The sequence below is a fragment of the Chaetodon auriga genome, chromosome 10 (assembly GCF_051107435.1).
Source record: "Chaetodon auriga isolate fChaAug3 chromosome 10, fChaAug3.hap1, whole genome shotgun sequence".
Lineage (NCBI taxonomy): Eukaryota > Metazoa > Chordata > Actinopteri > Chaetodontiformes > Chaetodontidae > Chaetodon > Chaetodon auriga.
The window spans coordinates 3,494,640-3,517,171 of record NC_135083.1 but is presented as its reverse complement, the minus strand read 5'-3'; the positions used below and the strand labels follow the sequence as shown (position 1 = coordinate 3,517,171).

The following is a 22,532-nucleotide window of genomic DNA, read 5'->3' as shown; positions in this document are numbered from 1 at the left end:
CGGTGATCTGAACAAACAGCGTATGAGTCATTTTAATGTGACATTTCTGTTTATCAGCTGTATCGTATTGAGACTCTACGACATGCAGAGTGCATGACGGTGCTCACAGCTCAAGAACATTTTCATCTGAAATGACTCTTTAATTATACATAAATCACATGTATCATTGGTAGGTTTATTACATGCTCATGTTTGCTTCATACTACAGTATAATACAGCGCTACAAGAGGTATTACATTTTTTTTACTTGACTAAAAGTACCAATATCACAAAGAACAGAAGTATTACCAGCAAAATGTACTTAAAATAAAGTAAAAGTACTCATGGACGCCTGCCTCAGTGTTATGTTAACATATTATTTCACAGGATTATTACATTAACATGGAAACAGCATTTAATATATAATTAAAGAATACAAATGTACAAATACAAAGCATATAGTCCATGGGCCTGACCCCAGATTTTCACTTGTCGGTACCACTCAGGGTGACGAAGGTTACTTACATTTTTTTAAAAGATCTATGTCTGTAGATGATATTTTGGTATGATAGACCTTCCAGAGTGGTAGCTAAATCATAGTTATCAGCTCATGAAGTATACCCGCCCCTTCAAGAAATTGCAAAATATCATCAACAGACATAGATCTTTTAAAAAAATATAAGTAACCTTCGTCACCCTGAGTGGTACCGATATCTGGTCTGGCCCATGGACTATATAATACAAATACACACATACTGTTTTATCATCGTGTTACTTCATGACTTTTCCATCATTTTATGAGTTTCCTATAAACATGATGTTTGAACTGATGACATGTTCCAGAAGTCAGATTATAATGAGACCTCAGCCGTAAACATGTTTAAATACATGAATTTTCATCGACTTAATTTAGTCAGAAAATAGAAGAAAGTGTCCATCACAGTTTCCTGAGACTCAATCCAAACATCACATCTGAGAAGACTGAAGCACCAAATTGTTTTGATAATTAAGACGCTGACTTGTTTTCCTTCATTTACGTATTAATAGATTCATCGTTTAGGCTCAAATTTTCATTGTTAATGCTGCTGTTGTTCTGGTTTTTTGGGGTCTGTGTGAAACTCAAATCATGGAGCAGAAAAGCCAATCGGTGTTATTATTATTTCATCATTATTGTTGATGTTGTTATATGTGAATAGGTCATATCACTCATATTTATCAGTGGCTCATTGGTCATGAGGTTAGCCTTTTTTTTTTTCTTTCAAAACTTTCTTTATTTACAACAAAGAGGTGCACAATAATAACAACTGTCCCACTGAAACACTGAAACAGTAAAGAGCGACCTGAACAGGCCGGAACAGTCCAGAGTTCATTGTGAGTCTGTCGCAGGTCAAATCAACACACGTCTGTCCAACATCAACATCAGAGACATCGACCTGTACGTTAACACCTGATCTGTACCTGCGCGGTAAAACGCAGGTGTAGCTCGTGTCTATCTTTAGCTTAAATCTTTCCAGCGCTCCTTTAATGAGAACAGCCGGTTCACCTTAACACCTTCCCATCCTGCCGTCACGTCACGTGCGCTGCTGCTCGCGCCGTGTCCGTGGCTTCGGCAGAAAGTCCCGGAAGAGACTCCACTCGCGCGGACTGGTCGCTCGGCGCAGGTGAGGCAGCGCGCGCTCTTCACCTGTAAACAAAGCCGACAACAGGAGGTGGAAACAGGATGCAGGTTGACGGAAAGCGGCTTCCAGCACGACCACAGAGCCGGTAAACGAAGTCCAGGACTCAGTTTGAGGCTGAACTCTGCTCGGATTTCACTCTTGTGTGAAAGATGGTGTGTGTGTGTCCGTTTGCTCAGTGTGCGGGAGACTTTTCTCATTCTCTCAGTGAATGTGGTCAGTTTCAAAGTTTTGTCGGTGCGTTTTGTGGCCTGATGATGTGCTGCTGCCCTCTGCTGATGGTCATATCTGCCGTGTTTCACGTCCACTGTAAACCCCGTGAATGGATGCGCTTGTTTGTGTCATACGGCTCCGTTTATGGCCGTGCTTTGTCAGCTCTTGCAGCATGCGTGCGTTCTTTTAAATCTGGCTTCCTGCACTCGGTAACATGTTGAGACTGCAGCCTGCTTTGGCACAGCGCACTCAGCTCACTGCCACACCTTCCTCCTCATGCACAGCTTACTATCATTGTGAACCTTTGAAAGGTTTTTGTTTTAAGGCCTCAGCACAGACTGTGGATGTCTGTCAGAGCCAGATAAGTGCAGGAAAATCCATGTTTTATTTCCTCTCCTCTCCCTCTATCCCTCTCATCTTTCCCCTCTGCTTGCCTCCGTGTCCCTCTCCAAAAATCCTGCCAGGCTGCAGATCAGTGTTTGATCCAACATCCTGATACACACAGCGCTGCCAGGCACACTGCGCAGAGCTTACACATGTAATAAGGTGGGTCAATCCAGTCCAATCCAGTGGAAAATCAGGTCGATTCACCTTCAAATCCTGGTTGTCTGTCTGATCTTTTCCACTGGATTCCTGCTGGAACTTGTCTCTTCCTTAGAAATTGCTTTACGCAAGTCAGGTGACAAAGACTGTGTGTGTGTGTATGTGTGTGTGTGTGTGTGTGTGTGTGTGTTTGTGTGTACCTCTGCCACAGATGACACTTCACACAGCATGACCATCCTCAAACTATATTTAGAGGTGTCACAAAAGCCAATTTATTTTTATTTTTTTTAAAACCATGAGAAACTCGTTTGTGCTTTCATGTTTGTTCTGCTGCTGCTGCTCATGTTTCAGGCCAGTTACAAACAGAAAATATAGCACACAGTATAAATACAGCAGCCTCATTGGGAATTAGATAAAAGTTTCACGATGATCCTCAGAGTTATTTTTAGTTCTGACAGGCTGTCTCGTCTTCACAGGCCGTTTTATTCCTGGTAAATGTTGTTTCGTCCTCTAATGGAGGATTGGCTCTATTTACAGTTAGCAGACTTTAATTGTGATGTAATGTTGATTTATCATTTCAGACCAAAGGTGACTCTGCTCTGTTTGTGTCCAGAGGCCTGTTTGCTTCCTCTTGTAGTGTCCACTCTGCAGTTAATGAACAGGAGATGGGAGTTTAATGGTTTTAAATATAATTACCCTTCAAAAATCCCCAGTTTAAATGCAGTTTCGGTTCACACACACATGTTGCAATGGTCTATGTGATGGTAATTACAAACTCTGCGTCGAGGAAGCAGAGGGGAACTATGAGGTTAATGTTACAGTCAGGAAGTGATGCGTGCGCGTTCATAGAGGAAGTGCAGGCCACGACTTGCTGCTGCTGCTTGCAAAGTGTTAAAATGTTGTAGACGTGTCCTGCAGGAACAGCGCTTTTAACGTTTGTGTGCCGTATTTACAGAGAAGATTAACAATTGACACTTGTTTATGAAAAGAATCCACCTTAAGTAAATGCTGACACATAGGTTTTGAGTCGTGAGCTGGGCAGTTCTGCTGTTCCAACTTAATAATTCCAGCAAAATGTAATTTAAAAACTAACTAAATGAGGTGCTGAAGATTTCGATTAGAGCTGCAGCGATTGGTCACCAGACTGAATAACTGAATGTCTTTGGACTTTGGTCTGTTGGTTGGACAAAGCAAGACATTTGAAGTCGTTGCCTGTAGCTGTTTTAAATTATCGGAGACACTTTTCACACTTTAGTGATGCTTTGTAGAACAAGCCATTAATCAATTAATTGATGAAGTAATCTGTATGTTATGTTTTGTGTCATTTCACTGAAGTGCACACATTTGCCAGAGTGTGACACTTTACTAATACTGGATATTAGTTTCAACAGTGTCCCCCAGCCTATAATAGTAATAGTAATGATGATGATGATAATAATAATACTTTTATTTATTTAAGTTCTGAAGCACCAATTAAAAAGACAAGCTACTAAAACATTGCACAACAATAGATACTGAAACCAGCTTGCGTGTCTGAGGTGATAGACAGCAGTCATTCTCGTCCAAACATACGGAAAAAGGCTCCTTTCTCACACTGCGTGAGAGCCATATGTTTCCATGAAACGATGTACTCGTACACACCAAAACCAATGACAGGCTGGTCCTGAGGCGCTGTGTGAGGGTGACACATCGGCTGTGGGCGGGCTGTTCCCTGCAGGGCAGTCGTAAAACTGAAAAGATGCAGAGACCGCAAGGAGGAAGTTAGTGATGACTCAGCCGACCAGGTGACAAAGACGTCCTCAGCGTGAAAACTCCTGGACTATAATTAGGTGAACATGAGGAGCAGACTTCCTCTCGCATGGATGGTAGAGGGCTTAAAAGACTGGACCACCTCTGTAAATGCAAACAACAAGGACTTTGCAGCGCTTTGATCATTTACAGTAAACCTCCCCCACGGCAGTTATTTCTAGGTATGAAGTTTTAAAACCACCATGTAACTTCCTCTTTCACAGTTAACCAACAAACCCAGTGAACCAAGGACCGGGTCAGCCATCCTCCTCCGCTATGGCGAGCCAGGACCCCGTCAACCCTTCACACGCGGCGTTTGACCTCTTCATCCAAGCCCAGACTTGTAAGGATGTGAGGCAAAACTTTGTCGCTCTCTGCAGGCAACTAGACATCAATCCCAAGGATTTCAGGAGCTTTTACAGCAAGTTAAAGGAAAGACTGAACTACTGGAAGGCCAAAGCTCTGTGGACAAAGCTGGACAAAAGAGCATCTCACCCAGATTACCAGCAAGGAAAAGCATGCAGCAAAAACAAGGTAGTGGCCGCGATGCTCTTCTTTTTCTGCACTTTAAAGGGATCTAAAAGGTCTTTTGGTGGTGAATTGATCATTCTTTTGATATCTGTGGTGATCTGACAGACACTGCTCTGACTTTTAATCAAGTTTGATTTACAGCGTATTTATGATTTTTCTGGTGAAAACACTGAAAACTGCTAATAATTCATCAATGTAATTATCAGATTCAAGTATAAGTATTTAATATGAATATTAGTACAAAATGTTGCAGCCCTTCACCACTGGAATATATCTGTTTATATGTATATGTTATCTGTGGTTTTAACTGAACCCAAAGTATCATCATTTATTATGGTGGAACAGAATCAAGTACTTCACTAAGGGACAATTTCAAGATACTTATACTTGAGCGTTTCCATTTTGTAATTTTATACTTCACTTCATTTCAGAGGCGAATATTATTCTTTTTTTCCTCCACTACATTTGTCTGACAGCTTTAGTTACAAGATACCTTTACGCTGTTTCTTCGCCTTCCTGTCGAGTGAAAACCACGTGTCTCCAGATGTGTTGATGTTGAATGTTTGTGATAAAACGAAGGATCAAGTCTTCCTTTATGGGCTGAGGAAACTCTCCTCCTTCTTCAGCTAAATAAACTCTCTAAAAAGTCTCTCGGATCAGCTGAAAATGAATCGTCACGAAGCTGAAAACAGGCTGTTTTTCTGAGCTCATCAAAACTTTTTGGAGATACGTGGTTCTCACAGGACAGCCACGCCTCAAACATGTGACGATCTTATAGAAGACGATGCATTGCTGCAGATTAAACCAGCCAACAGGATACAAAGCAGTTCAAATGAGCTCAAGCTGAAACATCTACAGCAGTAAAACGCAGCAAACACATGAACGCAGCAGTGATATTAACACACAAACAGCAGATAGAAAAACACTGACAGGAACAGTTTGCTGCTCCTCATGCTCTGATTAGCGTCACATCATCCACGCTAGCTGCTTGTCTGATTCCTCCTCCTCTCTCTTAGTGTCTTGTTTTGGGTGCTGGGCCATGTGGGCTGAGAACGGCCATCGAGCTGTCCCTGCTGGGGGCTCAGGTGGTGGTGTTGGAGAAGAGAGAGTCTTTCTCCAGGAACAATGTTCTCCACCTGTGGCCCTACACCATTTGTGACCTCCGCGGGCTCGGAGCCAAGAAGTTCTACGGCAAATTCTGCACCGGGTCTCTGGATCACATCAGTGAGTGGCTAATGACTCTGCTTAATGAGCCTTTTCTGAGGACCCGGTCTGGGTTTGCTTTGAAATGTTCCCATTAGGGCTGAAATGATTATCCCAGTAATCCATTCAGTGATGAACAGAAAGTAAATCTACAACATAAACTTAAACATGTTGGTGTCTGATGAGGGGAAGGAGGTCGAGTCATGGACGGAATAACATTATGGCATCAACAGAGTCACTAAAGGACTCCACCTCTTTATGAGCCTTAGTACGTCTGTGATTTCAATACTTTTTGAAGTATTTCAACCACCTAACTGTGATGCACTTAAAGGGAAACGTCACCAATTTTACACATGAAAGTCTGTTTACAGGTTTTGTGGAGTACTGCTGCGTTTGAGAAAACAATCGTGCAAAGCTTTTCTGGTAATTGCCTCAAGTAATGTCACTTCAGTCAGCGTCGAAAAGCAGGACAGCAGGACGAGGCTACGTTAGCCACTGTTAGCATAACATACCCAAATATCTGAACAGTGTTGATGGTCGAGTTGCATTGTGGGAGGCACCAAGTTTAGACGAGGGAGAAGATGCATGCAGTAAAAAAGATCATATCTCTGGTTCAGCTGCATCTGTTTTAATCCTCTTTACGCTAAATTGGTGGAGTACTGGGTTTGGATTCGTAACAAAAAGACGTTAGCATGCAAAACATTGGAGGATTATTCCTAACTACTGTGGGATGGCAACAAACACATCCCTCAATACTTTAAGCCAATTCTCAAGTGCGTTTTATTCAGTAATGAAAATACTCACAAGCTGCAGCTGTAGCTCCTCTTTAACTTTGTGTTTGCATGCGCCGGCTGTCTATCTCATATCTCGGTTATCTGAAACATACATGTGTGTTTTCAGGCATCCGTCAGCTGCAGTTGATTCTGTTGAAAGTGTCGCTGCTCCTCGGGGTGGAGGTGCACACCGGAGTGGAGTTTCAAGGCCTGATTGAGCCAACAGGAGAAAACGGTATTTACATCCCGACCAGCAATCAGTCAGTTTTGCTCTGTGCATCACCATCAGTTGTTTTTAGGAAGCAGCAGTATGTAAATTTGTCTGCTGAGGTTCAGGCCACATTAAGGTTTGATATGTTTCTGACAGGTTGGATGGCCAAGCTGCAGCCTGCCTCTCATCCTGCTGCAGCCTTCCAGTTTGATGTCTTCATCTCTGCTGGAGGCGGCAGGTTTGTCCCTGATGGTGAGACAAACAACCCTTGAATCACTTCTGTTCCCAATGTTATGAAAAAGGGAGCACAGAAATTTTGCAAGGCCTGCCTGTTACACAAAGCCAGAAAGCACAAACCAGTTTCCTCTTTTCTTGTCTCCCAAACGATCAGGTTTTAAACACAAAGAGCTGAGAGGAAAGCTGGCTATCGGCATCACAGCCAACTTCATCAACAGAAACACGGCTGCCGAGGCCCAAGTAGCAGAGATCAGCGGTGTGGCACGCATCTACAACCAGAAGTTCTTCCAAGAGCTCCTCACCGAGACGGGTATGAAGCCGTATGAGCTGCACGGTCAGAGTCAGCTGGATGGAAGAGGACGTCTTGATTTGCAGTGAAGCAGCTGTCTGCTCGCTATCAGTTTTTAAAAAATGAAGCAGGAAAAGAGAGAATCAGTTGTTTCACATTCATTTATTTTGAGCCGCAGCGCGCACTAAGTGAGAACATGAGTTATGAAGCCGGAGCCACCGAACGGGAACATTTCTAATGAACACGAGCGCTTTTATTTTCATTTTATCGTTCTGTTGTGCCTCGCTGAGCACAGCCCCGAAGGCATGAAATGAGCGTTCACACCCGCTGTCAGGTCGGGTTCAGTGTGAAGTGCGAAAAACGCTGGAAGGCTGTTAATCTCAGTTCCAATCCTCAGTTAATTTCCTGTGACAGCGTTAACCATGATGAAATCCACCCTTCCTCTCTGACCTCCTCTGCTCTGACTCCACCCTCATTGTGGAGAAACCTTACAGGGACTGTGTGCTTCACGCTCATCGCCCTGATCGTACCATGTTGAATGACTTTTTAATTCTCTCTGACCTCCTCATGTCTGCATCTCCTCTCCCACTCTGCAGTAAAAATGACAGAAAAGCTAAATCAGACAAGCTAATGATACTGAAAATTTTCACTTTCGAATAGAAATTGTTCTGGTTGTCCGCCTTCCTGATTCTCCCACTCTCCTGCGCTGCTCTCTATGCCCACCGTGCTCTCTCTCCATTTTCCATTCCAGGTATTGATTTGGAGAATATTGTCTACTACAAAGACGACACCCACTACTTTGTCATGACTGCCAAGAAGGAGAGCTTGCTGAAGAAGGGGGTCATTAAACAGGTGAGAACAACACATCCATTACCAGGAAAAAAGTGTGATTCTCATTGGCACCAGCTGCATTTCTGTCCGGTAAAGAAAAAGCAACAAACCAGATGGATGAACCAGCCATGCAGGTGCTCCTGAGGAGATGAGCTGTCAATCATCTCCTCTTTCTCTGCAGACCTGAACCTTTAGCTAATGCAGTAAACCGGGTATGAGACTTGTCACTCCGACTCAGAAAAGGTGCCATGACTCATCAGATCGCACCTCTCTGTCTTTACAGGACTGCAGCAATGCAGAGGAGCTGCTGGCTCCTGCAAACGTGGATCCCGAGGCTTTGCGCCTCTATGCCCACGATGCCGCCTACTTCTCCACAGGTGGCAAACTGCCCGATCTCCAGTTTGCTCTGAACCACGCCGGCCAGCCAGACGTGGCCATGTTTGACTTCACCTGCATGCAACGCGCTGAGAATGCCTCCCTGGTCAGGGAGAGGAGGGGCAAGAAATTGTTGATGGGTCTTGTTGGAGATTGCCTGGTGGAGGTAAGTGGTGCAAATGTCCCCAAGTTCACGTTTTTAGCCACAGTTCGTCCACCGCTTTGGTTTATGGATGGAAGGTGCATTCATGGTCCCCAGAGGATGAAACCATCTTTTCATGTAGTGCCAAATTTTTTATTTATCCAGTGAAATGTCTCAGCATCTACAAAATAGATTGGAAGAAAATATACGAACATTCATGGTCACCAGATGATGTGACCCATCGACTTTTCCTCCACCGCCATTAGGTTGATATTTGTTGTTTTGAGTTAAATGTCTGAACAACTTTTTGATAGATTGCCATGAAATCTGGCAACATCTCCCTCAAGATACGTTGTTATAACTTCACGTTTTTGACGGGTCATTTGTTCAAGCTTTGCATTTGTATAATACTTTGGTTCATAACTGCACAACTGACAACATTCCCATGAGCACCCGCTTCACTTTACTTAGTTCTAATTAGCAATTAATATGCTAAACTAAGATGATGAGCATGCTGAACATAATACCTGCTGAACAGTTGTTAGCATTGTCATTCTGAGCACGTTAGCGTGCTAACATCAGCCTTTAGCTCAAAGCACGGCTGTGTGCAGACTAAACATCTGCATGTTCATCGTCAGTTTGTTTGCATTCTGACGTTAGCATTTAGCTTAAAGCACCTCTGTGTCTCTCTCATAGCAGCTAGTGTGACACGTAGTCTTATTGATGACTGATAATCTTTCATGTCGAGTGTGAAAAGCTGGTCAGCTGCAGTGTGATAATCACTCACTGTATATCTGCTACACTGCTCATTATTTGCGAGGTTATGTTAATGTTGTTCTTATGCTGTGTTCCCTGCAGCCGTTCTGGCCCCTGGGTACGGGTATCGCCCGTGGCTTTCTAGCTGCTTTCGACACAGCGTGGATGGTGAGGAGCTGGGGCATGGGGGTCCCGCATCTCAAGGTCCTGGCTGAGCGGTGAGCTGGCTTCATAAAACCACTAAGCGGCACACAGTGCTGACAGCCGGGTTTTATCTCTTACATCATAAGAAAAAAACACATGATGAAACTACTTCCTGTTTCTTCACTTCCTGCCATATTTCTCACCACCTGCACTAACTGTTAATTCAGTGAAATGCTGCACTTTCAGATAGAGAAAGTGTTTCTGTCAATTGCTGACACACAGTGAAAAACAAGTGTTTTGTGTGGATATAAAGAAATTATGACCTCAACAAAACAGTTTTGTTCTTGTGGAAGTTTCAAGCATTAAGTGACTCAGAACCTTTAATAAAATCTGCCACAAGTTATAAAATCTAGAGATAAGTAAAGACAACAAAGCTCGACCCAAGTGAGATGCTCCAACATAAAAACTGCCTGCTAAGAGGATATAACATAACGCTTTGATTTACGACATTTCATCTTCCTGTGATTTCACTTTTTGCAGTGTAGGTTCTACTACAGAATTACAGTACAATATTTGGTCAAAGGGAGACTAAAATAAGGATTATAAGTTTAGAAAATCAATAGATGGCTTTGAAAAACAAACTATATATATATATATATATACATACATAGTCCCAGATCATCAGTATACCCGTGGATCAGCTCATGAGGAGGATCTCCCATCCTGAGATAATTAGTGTGCTGGGTAGTTGTTTTGATTGCATAGATGTAAAAATTATTTCAGCATGATTCCTTGATGTGACAAGAATAAAACGATGAGGCTTCTGGTGTTTGACTCGAGTCATGTTTTCCTGTAAAATGTGCCAAATGTGAGATTAAGGAATTTTCAAGACAAAACTTTAATGAAAATATGGCTGACAAGACAAAATAAGGTGTCTACAACCTCTCTGGTTATTTTCAAACTCATTCAATGCATAATATCTCTGGGTTTCCATGTGCTGATTGATTTCGGGCTGTGCTCGACTCTGAATTACCCCTTTTCTTCACAAACATACAGAGAGAGTATCTACCAGATCCTGTCCCAGACCACACCTGAGAACACCAGCAAAAACTACGCTGGCTACAGCATCAACCCCAAAACACGCTACACCAGAGTCAACCTGTCCTCCATCCAGACCAGCCAGGTCAGGACTGTTATCCTTTATTTACTCAACACAGATCTGAATCAGGGTCACTTTGAGCGTGGAGGTTATTCAGAGATGCAGATTAAAGTCTAGAAGACATGAGAGTAAGGCAGCGTTAACAAAATAGACTTCACGTTCTGTTTAAATAGTAAGGAAATAAATATCAGCCTGAGTTTAAAGGACCAGTGTGTAGGATGTAGTGGCATCTAGCAGCAGACTGCTTCCCAACGGAGGCCATGGAAAACGCCAAAGGCGCTCTTTGGAGCTCATGATTGGTTTGTCCTTTCTGACAACATGTGAAGGCACCTCTGTAGATATGAAGAGCTCATTGTAAGGAAACAAAAACAAAGCTATTCTTATTTTCAGGTGATCATACTCAAATGAAAACATACGTATGAATATTATATCCCATTTCTGCCAATAAATCTTCCTAAATCCCACACGCTGGACCTCTAAGTATCAGGTGTTCTACATATTTATTGTCAGCAAAGTAATTCTGACAGCAGTTTTGACTCCCACACAAAGTTGCATTATTATGAGGTCTTGCTGTGCTCCTGTTCAGAGGTTAATTTAATCAGAGTCTATTGACTAACATCTCTGTCATTTCATTTAGGTGCAGCACCTGTATGATGTTGATAAATCCAATCCATCGAGCAAGAAAGAGAAGAACCGGTTGCCGCACATGCGTCAAGGTCAGCTTTACCTCACTGTGCAGCCCCTCAGGCTCAGTGCATGATGGTTTTTCTTTGAGGCGTGTTGAGTAAAGCAGGAAGCACTTTGTGGCTCCGTGGTATTGACACTTCACTCGTACCATATTTACATGTCAGAGCCAGACATTTTTCATGATTGTAAAACCACAACAAGGTTGCGGAGTCTGATGAATTGTCCGTGTTCATCCACCCAGATTCAGTCAGTGGTTTTGAAGAGTTGCTGAAATGGTGCCAGAAACACACGGCGGGTTATGAGAATGTGGATGTCAAAGATTTCACCCAGTCCTGGAGGTCCGGCCTGGCTCTGTGTGCTCTGATCCACCACTTCAGGCCTCAGCTCATGTGAGTCATTAGCCATTAGCATTAACATCCTGTAGGATGCTGTATAGATACGTAATGGTTTAATTATGCTAATTTGACCCAGTTCTTCAAAGAAAATGTGCATTTAAGACATTTGACCTAATAAAATCCTTGGCTAACCAAAGAGTAACCAAAAACTAATTTAGTGGCACCCTCTGTACAATAATCCATCTTTTTAACTCGTCCACAGTAACATGTCCTCCCTGGATGAGTCCAGCACCGTCCACAACAACCAACTGGCTTTTAGCATCTTGGAGAAGGAGCTGGGCATCCCACCTGTCATGTCTGCCAGTGATTTAGCCAACAGCGGTCAGATAGACAAGTTGTCTATGGTCCTCTATCTCACCCAGATCCAAAAGGCCTTCAGTGTGCCGGCGAAAGGTAAAGGTTTGGGTATGTTGTACAAGGGTAAAAAGAATATCAAGCAAGGCCAAATGGAAAAGCCAAAAAAGCACTTTGCAATACACCACAGTTAATGTTTTCCTTAATTATGTCATTTTTAATGCTGTTTATGTTCCGATATTATCCTGGAGATAGCTGTTGGTGACAGCAGCCTCAATCTTACGTAACCCGGTTGCTTAGACACTGCACAGCATTAGCATCACCTTAAAAGGGTCAGGTGTCCTCCCACTGAAATGTGTTTGCTGTTGAGAAGTGATCAAATGGCTGCTGTCTCTTTAAGAGCACATTACCCAGAATTCATTTTGGCTCAAGTGGCCAGTGCTGTGCTCAGAGCCAGCCTCTACTGGTCGAGCTGCTCTCCTGCTCTCAGCCAGCCCAGCAGCAGCAGAGCACACAGTCTCGGTGTGGACCTGGCCGATCGGGGCTCTGGTGGGACTAGCTTTCCTGAAGGGGGTCTGCTGTTCCTGCGCTGAAGCAGGATTTTCCTCCCGGCTGTTTGCAGCAGAGGTATTTTTCACAGCCTTTGTACCGTGAGGAGTTTGTGCAGCGTAAATGTGAACCCAGCGTTTGAAGGCAGTGAATGAATTGGAGTGGGTGTGATACGCTCCCGTGTCTGTGATGCTGCGCTGCTCCGCTCGGCATCCGCTGACTGATGTGCAGGCAGGAGGGAGCTGTCAGTCTCCGGTAACCTTATCTGAGTGATGAAAGAGTGGGAGTGGTAGTCAGAGCTGGAGCTGAGGACTTTTTATGTGGATTGACAAGTTGAATTCAGCTGCTGCTGCTGCTGCTGTGACGCTACGGAAAATACAAGAGGGATTATTTAGATTTCTGACACAGTATCCGACATAAAAGGATATTACCTTGAGGATATTGAAAAAGGCAGTCAGAAGATTTTATGCAGCTGTATGCAAAGCTGCAAGTAGGCCAGCAGTGAGGTGTCTCCAGGCTTGCAGTGTAACAGGAAGATAAAGTGAATCTGCTGTGTGTCCCTCTGACATTTTTCTTTCTTTCATTTTGTGCTGGCTACAGAACCTGCAGGCTTCCTGCCATCGTCCAAGCCTCTGACTCTCTCCCAGACACAGTCAGCTATCTTTTTCCTGAACAAGCTGAAGCACAACTCTCTGCAAAGACGCAAGGTACGCCCACTGTGACCAGGGCTCAGTGTTTACACAGCAGCCAGAAGTGTTTGGTAAAGATATCTTCAAACGCGCCGGCTCGGCGGCTGGAGGTCACGTCTGGGCCTTCGCTCTGTGTGACTCACGCCCGTTTCGTCTGTTATTTCATGGGAAGCGGATTGTGGTTATTCATTGAAAAGGCTCGTTTGAATATTCTCTGCATAATCAGGTCATGCGACGGTTGTTTTTTTTTTCTTGTTTTCTCTGCAGGAGATTCTGGCATCTGAGAAACGAGCAAGAGAGACGAGGATGGAAGATGAGGTCAGTGCGAGCTGTGTTTGACTAACCGGATTCTGCTTTCGAAGCTTTCACTACTAATTCGTCTTGTTTTTGCCTCACTGAGTTTAACTCTGCCTTACGACCTCTTCCCTCAGCCGGTGGTGCTTCCTGTGTCCCCTGAGCTCAGTCCCACACCCACACCTGCTCCTGAGCCTGAACCCGGTCCCGGTCCCGGTGCGGTGATGACCAACAGCGAGGAGTGTTACTTCTGCGGTCAGAGGGTCTACGTGTTGGAGCGCATCAGTGCCGAGGGCAAGTTCTTCCATCGGAGCTGCTTCACATGCCACCGGTGCGGCATCACACTCAGGCTGGGAGGATACACCTTCGACCAGACCACAGGTGAGCACTTGCTGCTAAAATCTGCTCCAGTCATCCCTATTCAGCAGCTTCTTCTTGATTCTGTGTCGCTGAGGACAAATCACTTGTAATTCTGGTTCCAACCTGTGGTATAATGTGCTCTCTCAAAGCCAGGACAAGGTTTTGCTCCAGTAAGTGAAGCACCACTTAGTTATTTATTTATTTGTCTAATTAATAATTTGCACTGAGACCCTTTTAAAGGGGGTTCCACTCAGACTGAGATGAGTGATGAATGATTTAAGAGAACAGCAGGGTTTTTCCTCTTGAGCACGTCGCTTGTCTCTGACTTTTCAACTCCGTTTATTGTTTTTATCTGTGATGTCTCCTCAGGGAGATTTTTCTGTGAGCTGCACTCTGAGGAGCTGGAGCTGGCAGACGGGGCTGAACCGTCTTGTAAGGTGGGTCACTGAGCAGAACAGATGTAAGCCATTCTGCCGCGTGCTGCTCCAGACTCCATGTCGAATCCTTGTGTTCATAATGCTTGTGTTACACAATCTTCTGTTGCATGATACATCATCCTTCTGGTGCTGGTCTGATGTCATCAGCCTGCAGGGCTGACTCGCTCGCAGCAGTTATGCACAGCTAATCATTGTGTCAAAGAATGTGAGGCCTGCAGACCAAAACATCATGAGCACTTTCCTTTTTTGTTTTTCAATGTCATTTCTGTTTGCAGGATAGCGAAGGAAATCTGAAAGGGACAAATGAAGAGAATGGGCTTTCCAGCGACGATTACACCCCGTCTCCGTCAGATGAGGAGTACGAGCACACTCTGGACTGTGGTCCCACGCATGAACCTGAAGGGCAGGACCGTCATGTACTTGAATCCCAAGTGGAATCCCAAGAACCACACACATCGAAAGTTTCCACAGACGCTCCATCAAAAGCTGAGGTAGCAGCACCCCCCAAGGAGGAGACTGAGGAGCTTCCTCCCAACGCGCCCTGTCCGGTCCCCAAGCCCCGTCTCTCTCGGCAGAACCCCAGCCCTCAGCCGTCTCCTCCAACCGCAAAGCCTCGCACGCTCCACATTTTCAACCCCTCCACTCCAGAAAAACATTCGTCTCCAGCCCTGACGGAGATCTCCAAGGCAGCGCCAGACTCCCGTCCGAAGCAGTCGCTCCGAAAGCTTCAGCTGACCGCTGAGGAGAAAACCCAACTGGTGAATCTTCAGAGCTTCAGCGCAGACTCCGACTCAGAGACCCCTGGTGGATCCTCCTCCTGCTCCTCCTCCTCCGCAACCGCAGGAGGCCCAAGCCCTCCGAAGCCAGAGGGCCTGGATGGACAAGAAGAGGAGGGCTACTGGAGCGGGAGCACCGCCAGTCACGTCCGGGAGAAGAGGAATCGGCGCTGCTTCAGGAGGAAAGAGATGCCAAGCGGGCAGACCAGAGTACGGTCCAAGTTTTCCCCCTGGAATCTCTCGTCCCCGAGGATCAGCAGAGACCCCCGACTCAGCGTCCTCGTCAGTCATCCAGGGAGAGTGGGTAAGCTGACCACTCGTCTCCTCTTTGGTTTGAGATCTTGGTCAATCTGGTCACACTTGTCACAACATCTTTCTTGCATTTTTACCACAGAAACAACATTCAGACACGTTCACAGCGCCTCAGAGGAGGGCGCCGACGGAGACGACGACGACGATGATGACGATGACGACGATGAGATGTTTGAACAAGATGATATGGACTTATTTGATGAGAAAGTAAGGAGAGCCTGACGTTTTCTTTGTGCATGCTGCTTCATTCTTACCAGAAGTGCACGAACAACGCTGACTTTTTGCCTCCAGTTCCAGACTGTGCCATCAGACCCTGCTGAGGCCGAGAAGCTGGAGCTGATGAAGATGAGGACGCTGGAGCGGCGTGCCAAGATGAGCGAATTACAGCGACTGCGCAAAGCCCAGGTCAGTGTCACAATACTCATCGCTCATCTATGTTTTATGGATCAGCAGCTTCTCCAGCATCACTCAGAAGCTATGAACTCGAAAATCAAATTTTATTGCTCTTAATCTGTCAACAGTGCAGCGATTTCTTTCCAGAATATTTATTGTGTGTTTGAATCCTTGAGATTTCTTTCCTGGTTGATGTGGCGCCCCCTGTGGATACTGGTAGTAACAGCAAGTGTTGTTTAATACAGGTCAAAGTGAGGACTGCTTGAGCAGCTACTTTGTCTGAAATGCAAGACAAGAGCAAATGTGCATCTGTTTACAGTACGAAGAAAGAAACTCAAGTGATGGCGACCGTGAATACAGGGTTTGATTTAATGAATGAGGAATCTAACTTTAATGTTTTTCTCAACAAACGTTGTTTTCGTGGTTCACAGTCCATCCAGAGGAGACTGGAGGAGATTGAGGTGACCTTCAAGGACTTGGAGGAAAAGGGTGTAGAGCTGGAGCGAGCTCTGCGAGGAGAGGCTGGTAAGACCCGAGTCTACAGAAACCTGCAGACGCACTCGCTCACATGGGTGTTGTCTCACACACATGAATCTTGTTCCACAACACTTCCTCTTTCTTTCTAACTTAACGAACACACGGATATCCAAACACTGCGCTCTTCCACTTCCAGGCAGCAGTGGCTCTCCTGAGATGATCGAACAGTGGATCCAACTGGTCCACGAGAAGAACGCGCTGGTCTCCGAGGAGTCTGACCTCATGGTGGCGTAAGTGTGCACCTTCCTTGGCTCAGACAGTGAGCGCCTGTGTCGTCTGGCTGGGAACACAGCACAGCTTTTGTGCAGGAGCGGAAGTGACTGAGTAGCCAGAGGGTCCGCAGACCTTCGCCTCAAAAACACTGCAGTTTCTGTGTGTTCTCACCGTGGCAGCAAGCAGTCGTCGATACAGTCGGGCTCTGTTTGTCTTATGGCCTCATAATGACCCGCGGCTACAGCAGGATGTGATGTTGACATGACTCAGCTGATGTTTGTTTTTCTCTCAGGTCTCGACAGCTGGAGCTGGAAGACAAGCAGAGCATGCTGGAGATGGAGCTCAGGAAATACATGGAGCTTACGGGTGTGTACTTTGGTGTGCTCGCATTAGCACGTTTTGTTGTCGGAGGTTCTTGAGCAGGCTTTTTTGATTTTGAGGCTGTAACAGGAAAACAAGTTACAAACAAGCACCCATTGTATTTAGCCGGAACAATTATTGCATGTTTCCTTCCTTCTCTTCTTCTGCTCCGCTTCAGTCCTGTCAGTGCATTTAGTGAAGTGTCAGCCCAAATATATGACCATGTGTTCTCCATGTGTCTGTGCTGAACTGTAAAGGCGGGATAGTACAGAAAGAGGAAATGTTGTCCTAAAAAGTCTTGATTTGATTAGCTGATATTAGCTTTGGCTGAACACTAAGATGCATGTTTACTTTGCAGTCAGTATGAACAGGAGGAAATCACAATCAATCTCCAGGAAAATTAGATTTGGAAACTTTCCCAACAGGCAGGACAAGTCTGAAGATTCTTTGTGCCTTCAAAAAGTCTTTTTGCAAAAATACATAATTAAATAACAGGTGACAGAGAGGGCGGGGTTGTCTGACAATACGGGTCGTCATATATCGTCGTCTGGTCTTATGCAGCCATCGCTCCTCATGTTAGACCTCTCTGCTGCTGGAGGAGAGGCCGGTCAGAGCCGGATTACAGGATGCAATTTAGACTAAATACGTCTGTGTTTAGTGCACGTCTGTGTTGGATTAGTGGCTGAGTTTCATTCTTAATTAAAACCTGCAGCAACTGATTTTAAGCTGATATGGTGAACTTGTTAGCAGAAGCTAATTTTCTCATCTAGCCATTACAGAGCAGCACAATCCCTCATTGGAGTCATGTTTTGGTGTGTTTTAGGTCTATTACCTGAGGGTAATATCTGGCTCTTTAGCTGCTAAATGCTCCCCTGTGTTCACCAGCTAGCTGCTAACTGTGTCTGCCTGCTGTTCAGTGCTGGGCAGCTAGTGTGCAGTGGGTTTAAGAGCTCAAACATGATGCTATGAGAGCGGTGAAAGAAAAAAAGTTGGAGGTCGGAAAGTTAAACAATGAGCTGAAAGTCAAGCTCCATAAAGTGTTGGATTATAGCTGCTTTAAAGGCTGCATATGTGTTCATCTCGCAGACAAGACATTGGAGCAGCAGGCGGAGGAAGACCGGGTCCTCCAGCAGATGATCGAGGTGGTGGACATGAGGAACTCCTTAGTGGCGTTTCTGGAGGAGAAGAGGCTGAAGGAGATGAGCGAGGAGCAAGAGGCCTTCTCCATCCGGGAGGCCAAACGGCACTCGAAGGCAGGAGCTCAGGTTCACTGGGCGTAAGGCTGTCGCACACACACGTACTCAGCATGAACCTGTACTGTAGATGCCCTCACATCTACTGTGCGTGACACTCGCTGCTTTCAGACTTGGAACCTGAAACTGAACTTTTGAGAAGCCAAAGATGAGACAGAATCGTTGCGGAGCGTAACCCACCACGAGCGGCTCCTCGATCTCCAGATAGGAGGAAGAGTTGGGGCTTAAGGGCCAGAGGCTGAGGGTATTTTAGTTGCAATCCGCCCCCTAGAGGGAGACTTTAGCCTGGAGCTCTGAGGCGTCTAACAAGTCCTCGACTAAGGGTTCCTGCCCGGATATCGGGGTCACAGCAACAGATCACACCTGAGAAAGGACCTCCAGTGATTTAACAACCACGGCACAGCAGATGGTCGTTACCCAGCCGGGGACTCGGCCTGGTTTGGTGTCAGAAACGTGCGACTCAGCAGCAGAGAACGACAGCGGTGGGGAACCTGCGGCAGCCGGCGTCGGAGCCTTTGGGATGGATGTAGGCTGAAAACACAGGACAGATGGTGTTTTTGAGAGTCCTTCAGTGTTCACGTTGATTTTACCTGTGACATCATGAATAAGTGCTACTGTACACATGATATACATATCATAATTCTATGTTTGGCATTTGTACGCTGAATAAATTCTAGAAATATGATGGTGGAGAAGAAGCGGAAAGGTAGGTAAATATTTGAATTATTAAATTCCGTTATTCACGATTTCATTCTATTATCCGGCTTACGTTCCATTAATGAATTTTCTGATTTTTGTAGCACTCCCTGCTGTTCACCTTCCCTGATAGCATGTGGGATAGTTTATCTCAGGGGTCGATCGTTCAGTCCTCTAGGATCAGAGCTACGTTTTTCACTGATGGCCTTCAACTGTCGGCTGCTCTTTAAGTTGTGGTGTATTATATGAACACAAGGGATTCGGGTGTGAATGAGAAACAGACTTAACGGACCGGTTCATCTATTTCTAAACGCCATCATTTATCGTTTGCAGGTGTTGCTATTCATGTGCTGGCAGAATAGCCAAAATCAAGACAAAGAGCAGTTTGTTGTTAGTGAAAAGGAGCCTTATATACTCATTGTTCTGCTGCCATTTTGTGCCACCTGGACGGCACTTCACAGTATATCAAATAAAGATCATGCACTTTGATGCGTCAGTTTTCCTGTTTTTGATGATACATCACGGTCTTCAGTGCTTTAACTAATGCATGTCCAGCCTTGTCAGGTGCTTTGTTTGTTACTGGGCATGTTGCCATAACCTTGGCCACACACACAACTGTAGTTATATAAAGGGTTTGCCTGCTGTTCTAACCTCTAACCTCTAGGGTGCGCACTTGTCCTCTTGATTGCCAGTAAACTAATGCTGCCATAGCAGTAATGTCTGAGGAACTCCTCAGCTCATCAGGCATGGAGTTAGTATTCAGAAGTACTCAGTGTGATAGTTTATTTGATACTTAATGAGATGTTTATATGTATTTAGTTAATGTCAAAAAAACACAGTGGAGTACTAAAGTACTATATTTCTGTCTGAAATGTACTGAAGTGGAAGTATAAAGCTGGTTACATTGGACCACTTGAACGCTTTCAGGGTTCTTAAGCCCAGATTTAATTTTTTAACACACCAGCAGCACCTTGTACCTCTACAAGGTGCTGCTGGTGTGTTTAGGAGATACTTGTGTCCAGTTACCTTAAATTACTTCACAGTCGTCAAAATGTGTAGAATATGCACATGATAACTGGCTCATCTTCGCAGAGTTGTGTCTGCTGAATGAATGTAAATATTTATCTGACCTCATGACCTTCTGGAGGAAGCCTGTGTGGAGGATGAGCGCCGTCTCCGGATGAAGTGACGCCTAAAGGTAACAATTATGATTCCAGCAGTGTGATCATTAATCATGTTTATTGTCAAACACACTTTAGGAGCAGTGATAAAGACTTTATATAACCTTGGCTGATCAGTTACCACACACGGCTCACCACTTTCATGCGAGCGCTAACTTCAGTTTAATCTCCGGTTACGTGAGCAATTAACATTTTTAGCTCTAATTTGACTGACTTATGTAACTTTTATAGCCACATTAAAAACTCATGTCTGTTGTTGAATTAAATCCTGGTTACCTTTTGATTGATTGATTGATTTTTTTTTATAAGGTCTGTGCTGAGTTTAACGTCTTCGGTGACTCTTCCTCATGCGGGAGCTGCTTCACTTGAACTCTGGAGGCTGTAGTTACAGCTCAGGTTATATAAGATGTGATGGCTGTTGGTGTAATCCCACTGAGGAGAATGGAGAGCTTTGTTTTGCATCACTTTAATGACATAATTGAAGCTGGAGCGTTGGATAATCCCACCGGCAGGCCTCAGAAAGATCAAGCTGGTCAGTGATGTGAGGTTACATGAGTCTGGTGTCAGTGCTTCATCAGCCTCTACAAAGACGAACTGGAAAAGTACTCAGTAAAAGTATCAGTACTGCAGTGTGAATATACTCATAAAAGCTCCTCATTATGCAGAATGGCCCCTTTTATTATATTTAAGATTATTATTACTGAACTCCATGTTAGAAAATATTTGAAACAAGTTGATTTGCATTGAAATGTAACTGGAATTTGATATATTTAGATTTAATATTTTGGACTATTTTGCATGGTGGTACAGATCGTGAAGACAGCTCTTTCCTGCTCTGTGTAACTGCAGTGACTGTGCTGCTTTGTGCTGTTTGACATCCATCACCCAGTGTGACGCTCTCATTTCAGAAGCTGCTGTTTCCCGCAGGCCTTGTGACTCCTGTCCTGATTGGAAAATGCTCATTCTGGTGAAATCCAAGACAGCCGTGACAGCCTCTTGAACCAGTATCCATGACAACGTGACGAGCCAGTCCAGCTATTGATATATCCTGTCCCTTCACAGCACATGCCTGAAACTCAGGTAGGCTGCACTGTGAAGGTACGCAGCTCAGATCGCAACCCTGCAGCCTCTGATGGCAGGTGAAATATCTGGGCATCATTTATTTTGCACGGCAGAAGCAGACTTGTTTTGCGTCCTTGTTCTCAGTAAGAACATGAACAGAGGGCGCTGAATGTGTCATCAGCTTGACCTGTTATACTGCATGGCTGCTTGTGCGGCAGGTGAAATGAGCACCTGATGCAGATTAATGCATAAGCCTGTTAAAGGTTGCCTCTGAAGACCACGCCGTGTACTGAGACATGCTTAGAGCCTAATGCTGTGATGACCACAGTCTGTGCTCCAGGTGTAAAATTTCTACTCGAGTGTGAAATGTGAAAACAAGCCGTCTGAGCCACTTTCTGAGAAGACACGGGCTTGTAAAAGGATTTAAAAAGCTGTGACAAATGGATTGTTAATTAGCTGTTAATAAGAACATCATCTGGGCTGCCGTGTTATGAAAAATCTGCCTAGATGGTGTTTATCCTCCTTTTAGCTCCTTATCATCAACTGGACTGATCCCAAAAGAGCTGCATTACATTTACTAAGACTGTAGATTAAACTAATTCCTGTGAAAACACTTTATTAATGACTTATGAACAAGTACAGACCGGATGACTTATTGATAAGTAAATGAAAACCTGTGAATATTCATACGTTTCAGCAGCATTTAGAACTGCATTAATCCATTATTATTCATGTCTCTGAAATATTTGGGTCTGGGGTATTTTGAGCAGCACAGATGCCACTGAATGATCATAGGAATATGATAGGAATACTCCAGGCAGCAGTGCGTCTCTGTGATCCTCTCAGTCTTTCAGGACTACCTGTTGCTGCTGCTTCAGCACCACAGACAGCTCCATGGGTTTATCAATACGCAGCACAGTTAGGCTGCTGGTCGGCGTCACAGATTCTAACCTGCACAAACATCAGTCAGATGATGATCGAATTGGAAGTTTTCATGTTTTATTGTTTTACAGCATTGAATCAGATGAGTTCTTATGTGGCTTTTTTTTTTTTTTTTAACACTAATCAAGAGAAAAAGACATTTTAATATCAAATGTGTTTTCAGAAGCATTCACGCCCTTTAACAAGACACACCTCAATCATCAGGACTTCTGTGAAAGTCACAGCTGACCTCAAGGCTTGAATTGCTGCCAA

General features: G+C 44.6%; 1 protein-coding gene across 3 annotated transcripts; it reads left to right on the top strand.

Annotated features, from left to right (window-relative positions):
- The first annotated feature begins 1,590 nt into the window (after positions 1-1,590).
- On the top strand, positions 1,591-19,584 carry mical1 (microtubule associated monooxygenase, calponin and LIM domain containing 1). 3 transcript variants are annotated; one of them, XM_076740970.1, is made up of 24 exons: positions 1,591-1,743; positions 4,424-4,733; positions 5,747-5,954; positions 6,834-6,941; positions 7,074-7,169; positions 7,309-7,464; positions 8,195-8,295; positions 8,558-8,815; positions 9,650-9,765; positions 10,748-10,874; positions 11,488-11,566; positions 11,779-11,926; positions 12,135-12,325; positions 13,376-13,482; positions 13,732-13,782; positions 13,896-14,139; positions 14,488-14,555; positions 14,831-15,635; positions 15,726-15,850; positions 15,935-16,048; positions 16,468-16,561; positions 16,710-16,803; positions 17,079-17,152; positions 18,233-19,584. In XM_076740970.1, exons 2-24 carry the CDS (start codon positions 4,476-4,478, stop codon positions 18,424-18,426), a joined length of 3,816 nt encoding a protein of 1,271 aa, XP_076597085.1. In that variant the 5' UTR covers positions 1,591-1,743; positions 4,424-4,475; the 3' UTR covers positions 18,427-19,584. The 3 variants fall into 3 exon arrangements, with proteins under 3 accessions (XP_076597085.1, XP_076597082.1, XP_076597084.1); XM_076740967.1 differs by having other exon boundaries at positions 1,604-1,743; positions 12,135-12,337; XM_076740969.1 differs by lacking the exon at positions 1,591-1,743 and having other exon boundaries at positions 4,337-4,733; positions 12,135-12,337.
- The last annotated feature ends 2,948 nt before the right edge of the window (positions 19,585-22,532 follow it).

Coding starts and splice junctions, on each gene's coding strand:
- mical1 (XM_076740967.1), top strand. CDS start 4,476: ATGGCGAGCCAGGACCCCGTCAACCCTTCACACGCGGCGTTTGACCTC. Junction 5,955..6,833: donor CGGGTCTCTGGATCACATCA/GTGAGTGGCTAA, acceptor GTGTGTTTTCAG/GCATCCGTCAGCTGCAGTTG. Junction 16,562..16,709: donor AGCTCTGCGAGGAGAGGCTG/GTAAGACCCGAG, acceptor TTCCACTTCCAG/GCAGCAGTGGCTCTCCTGAG.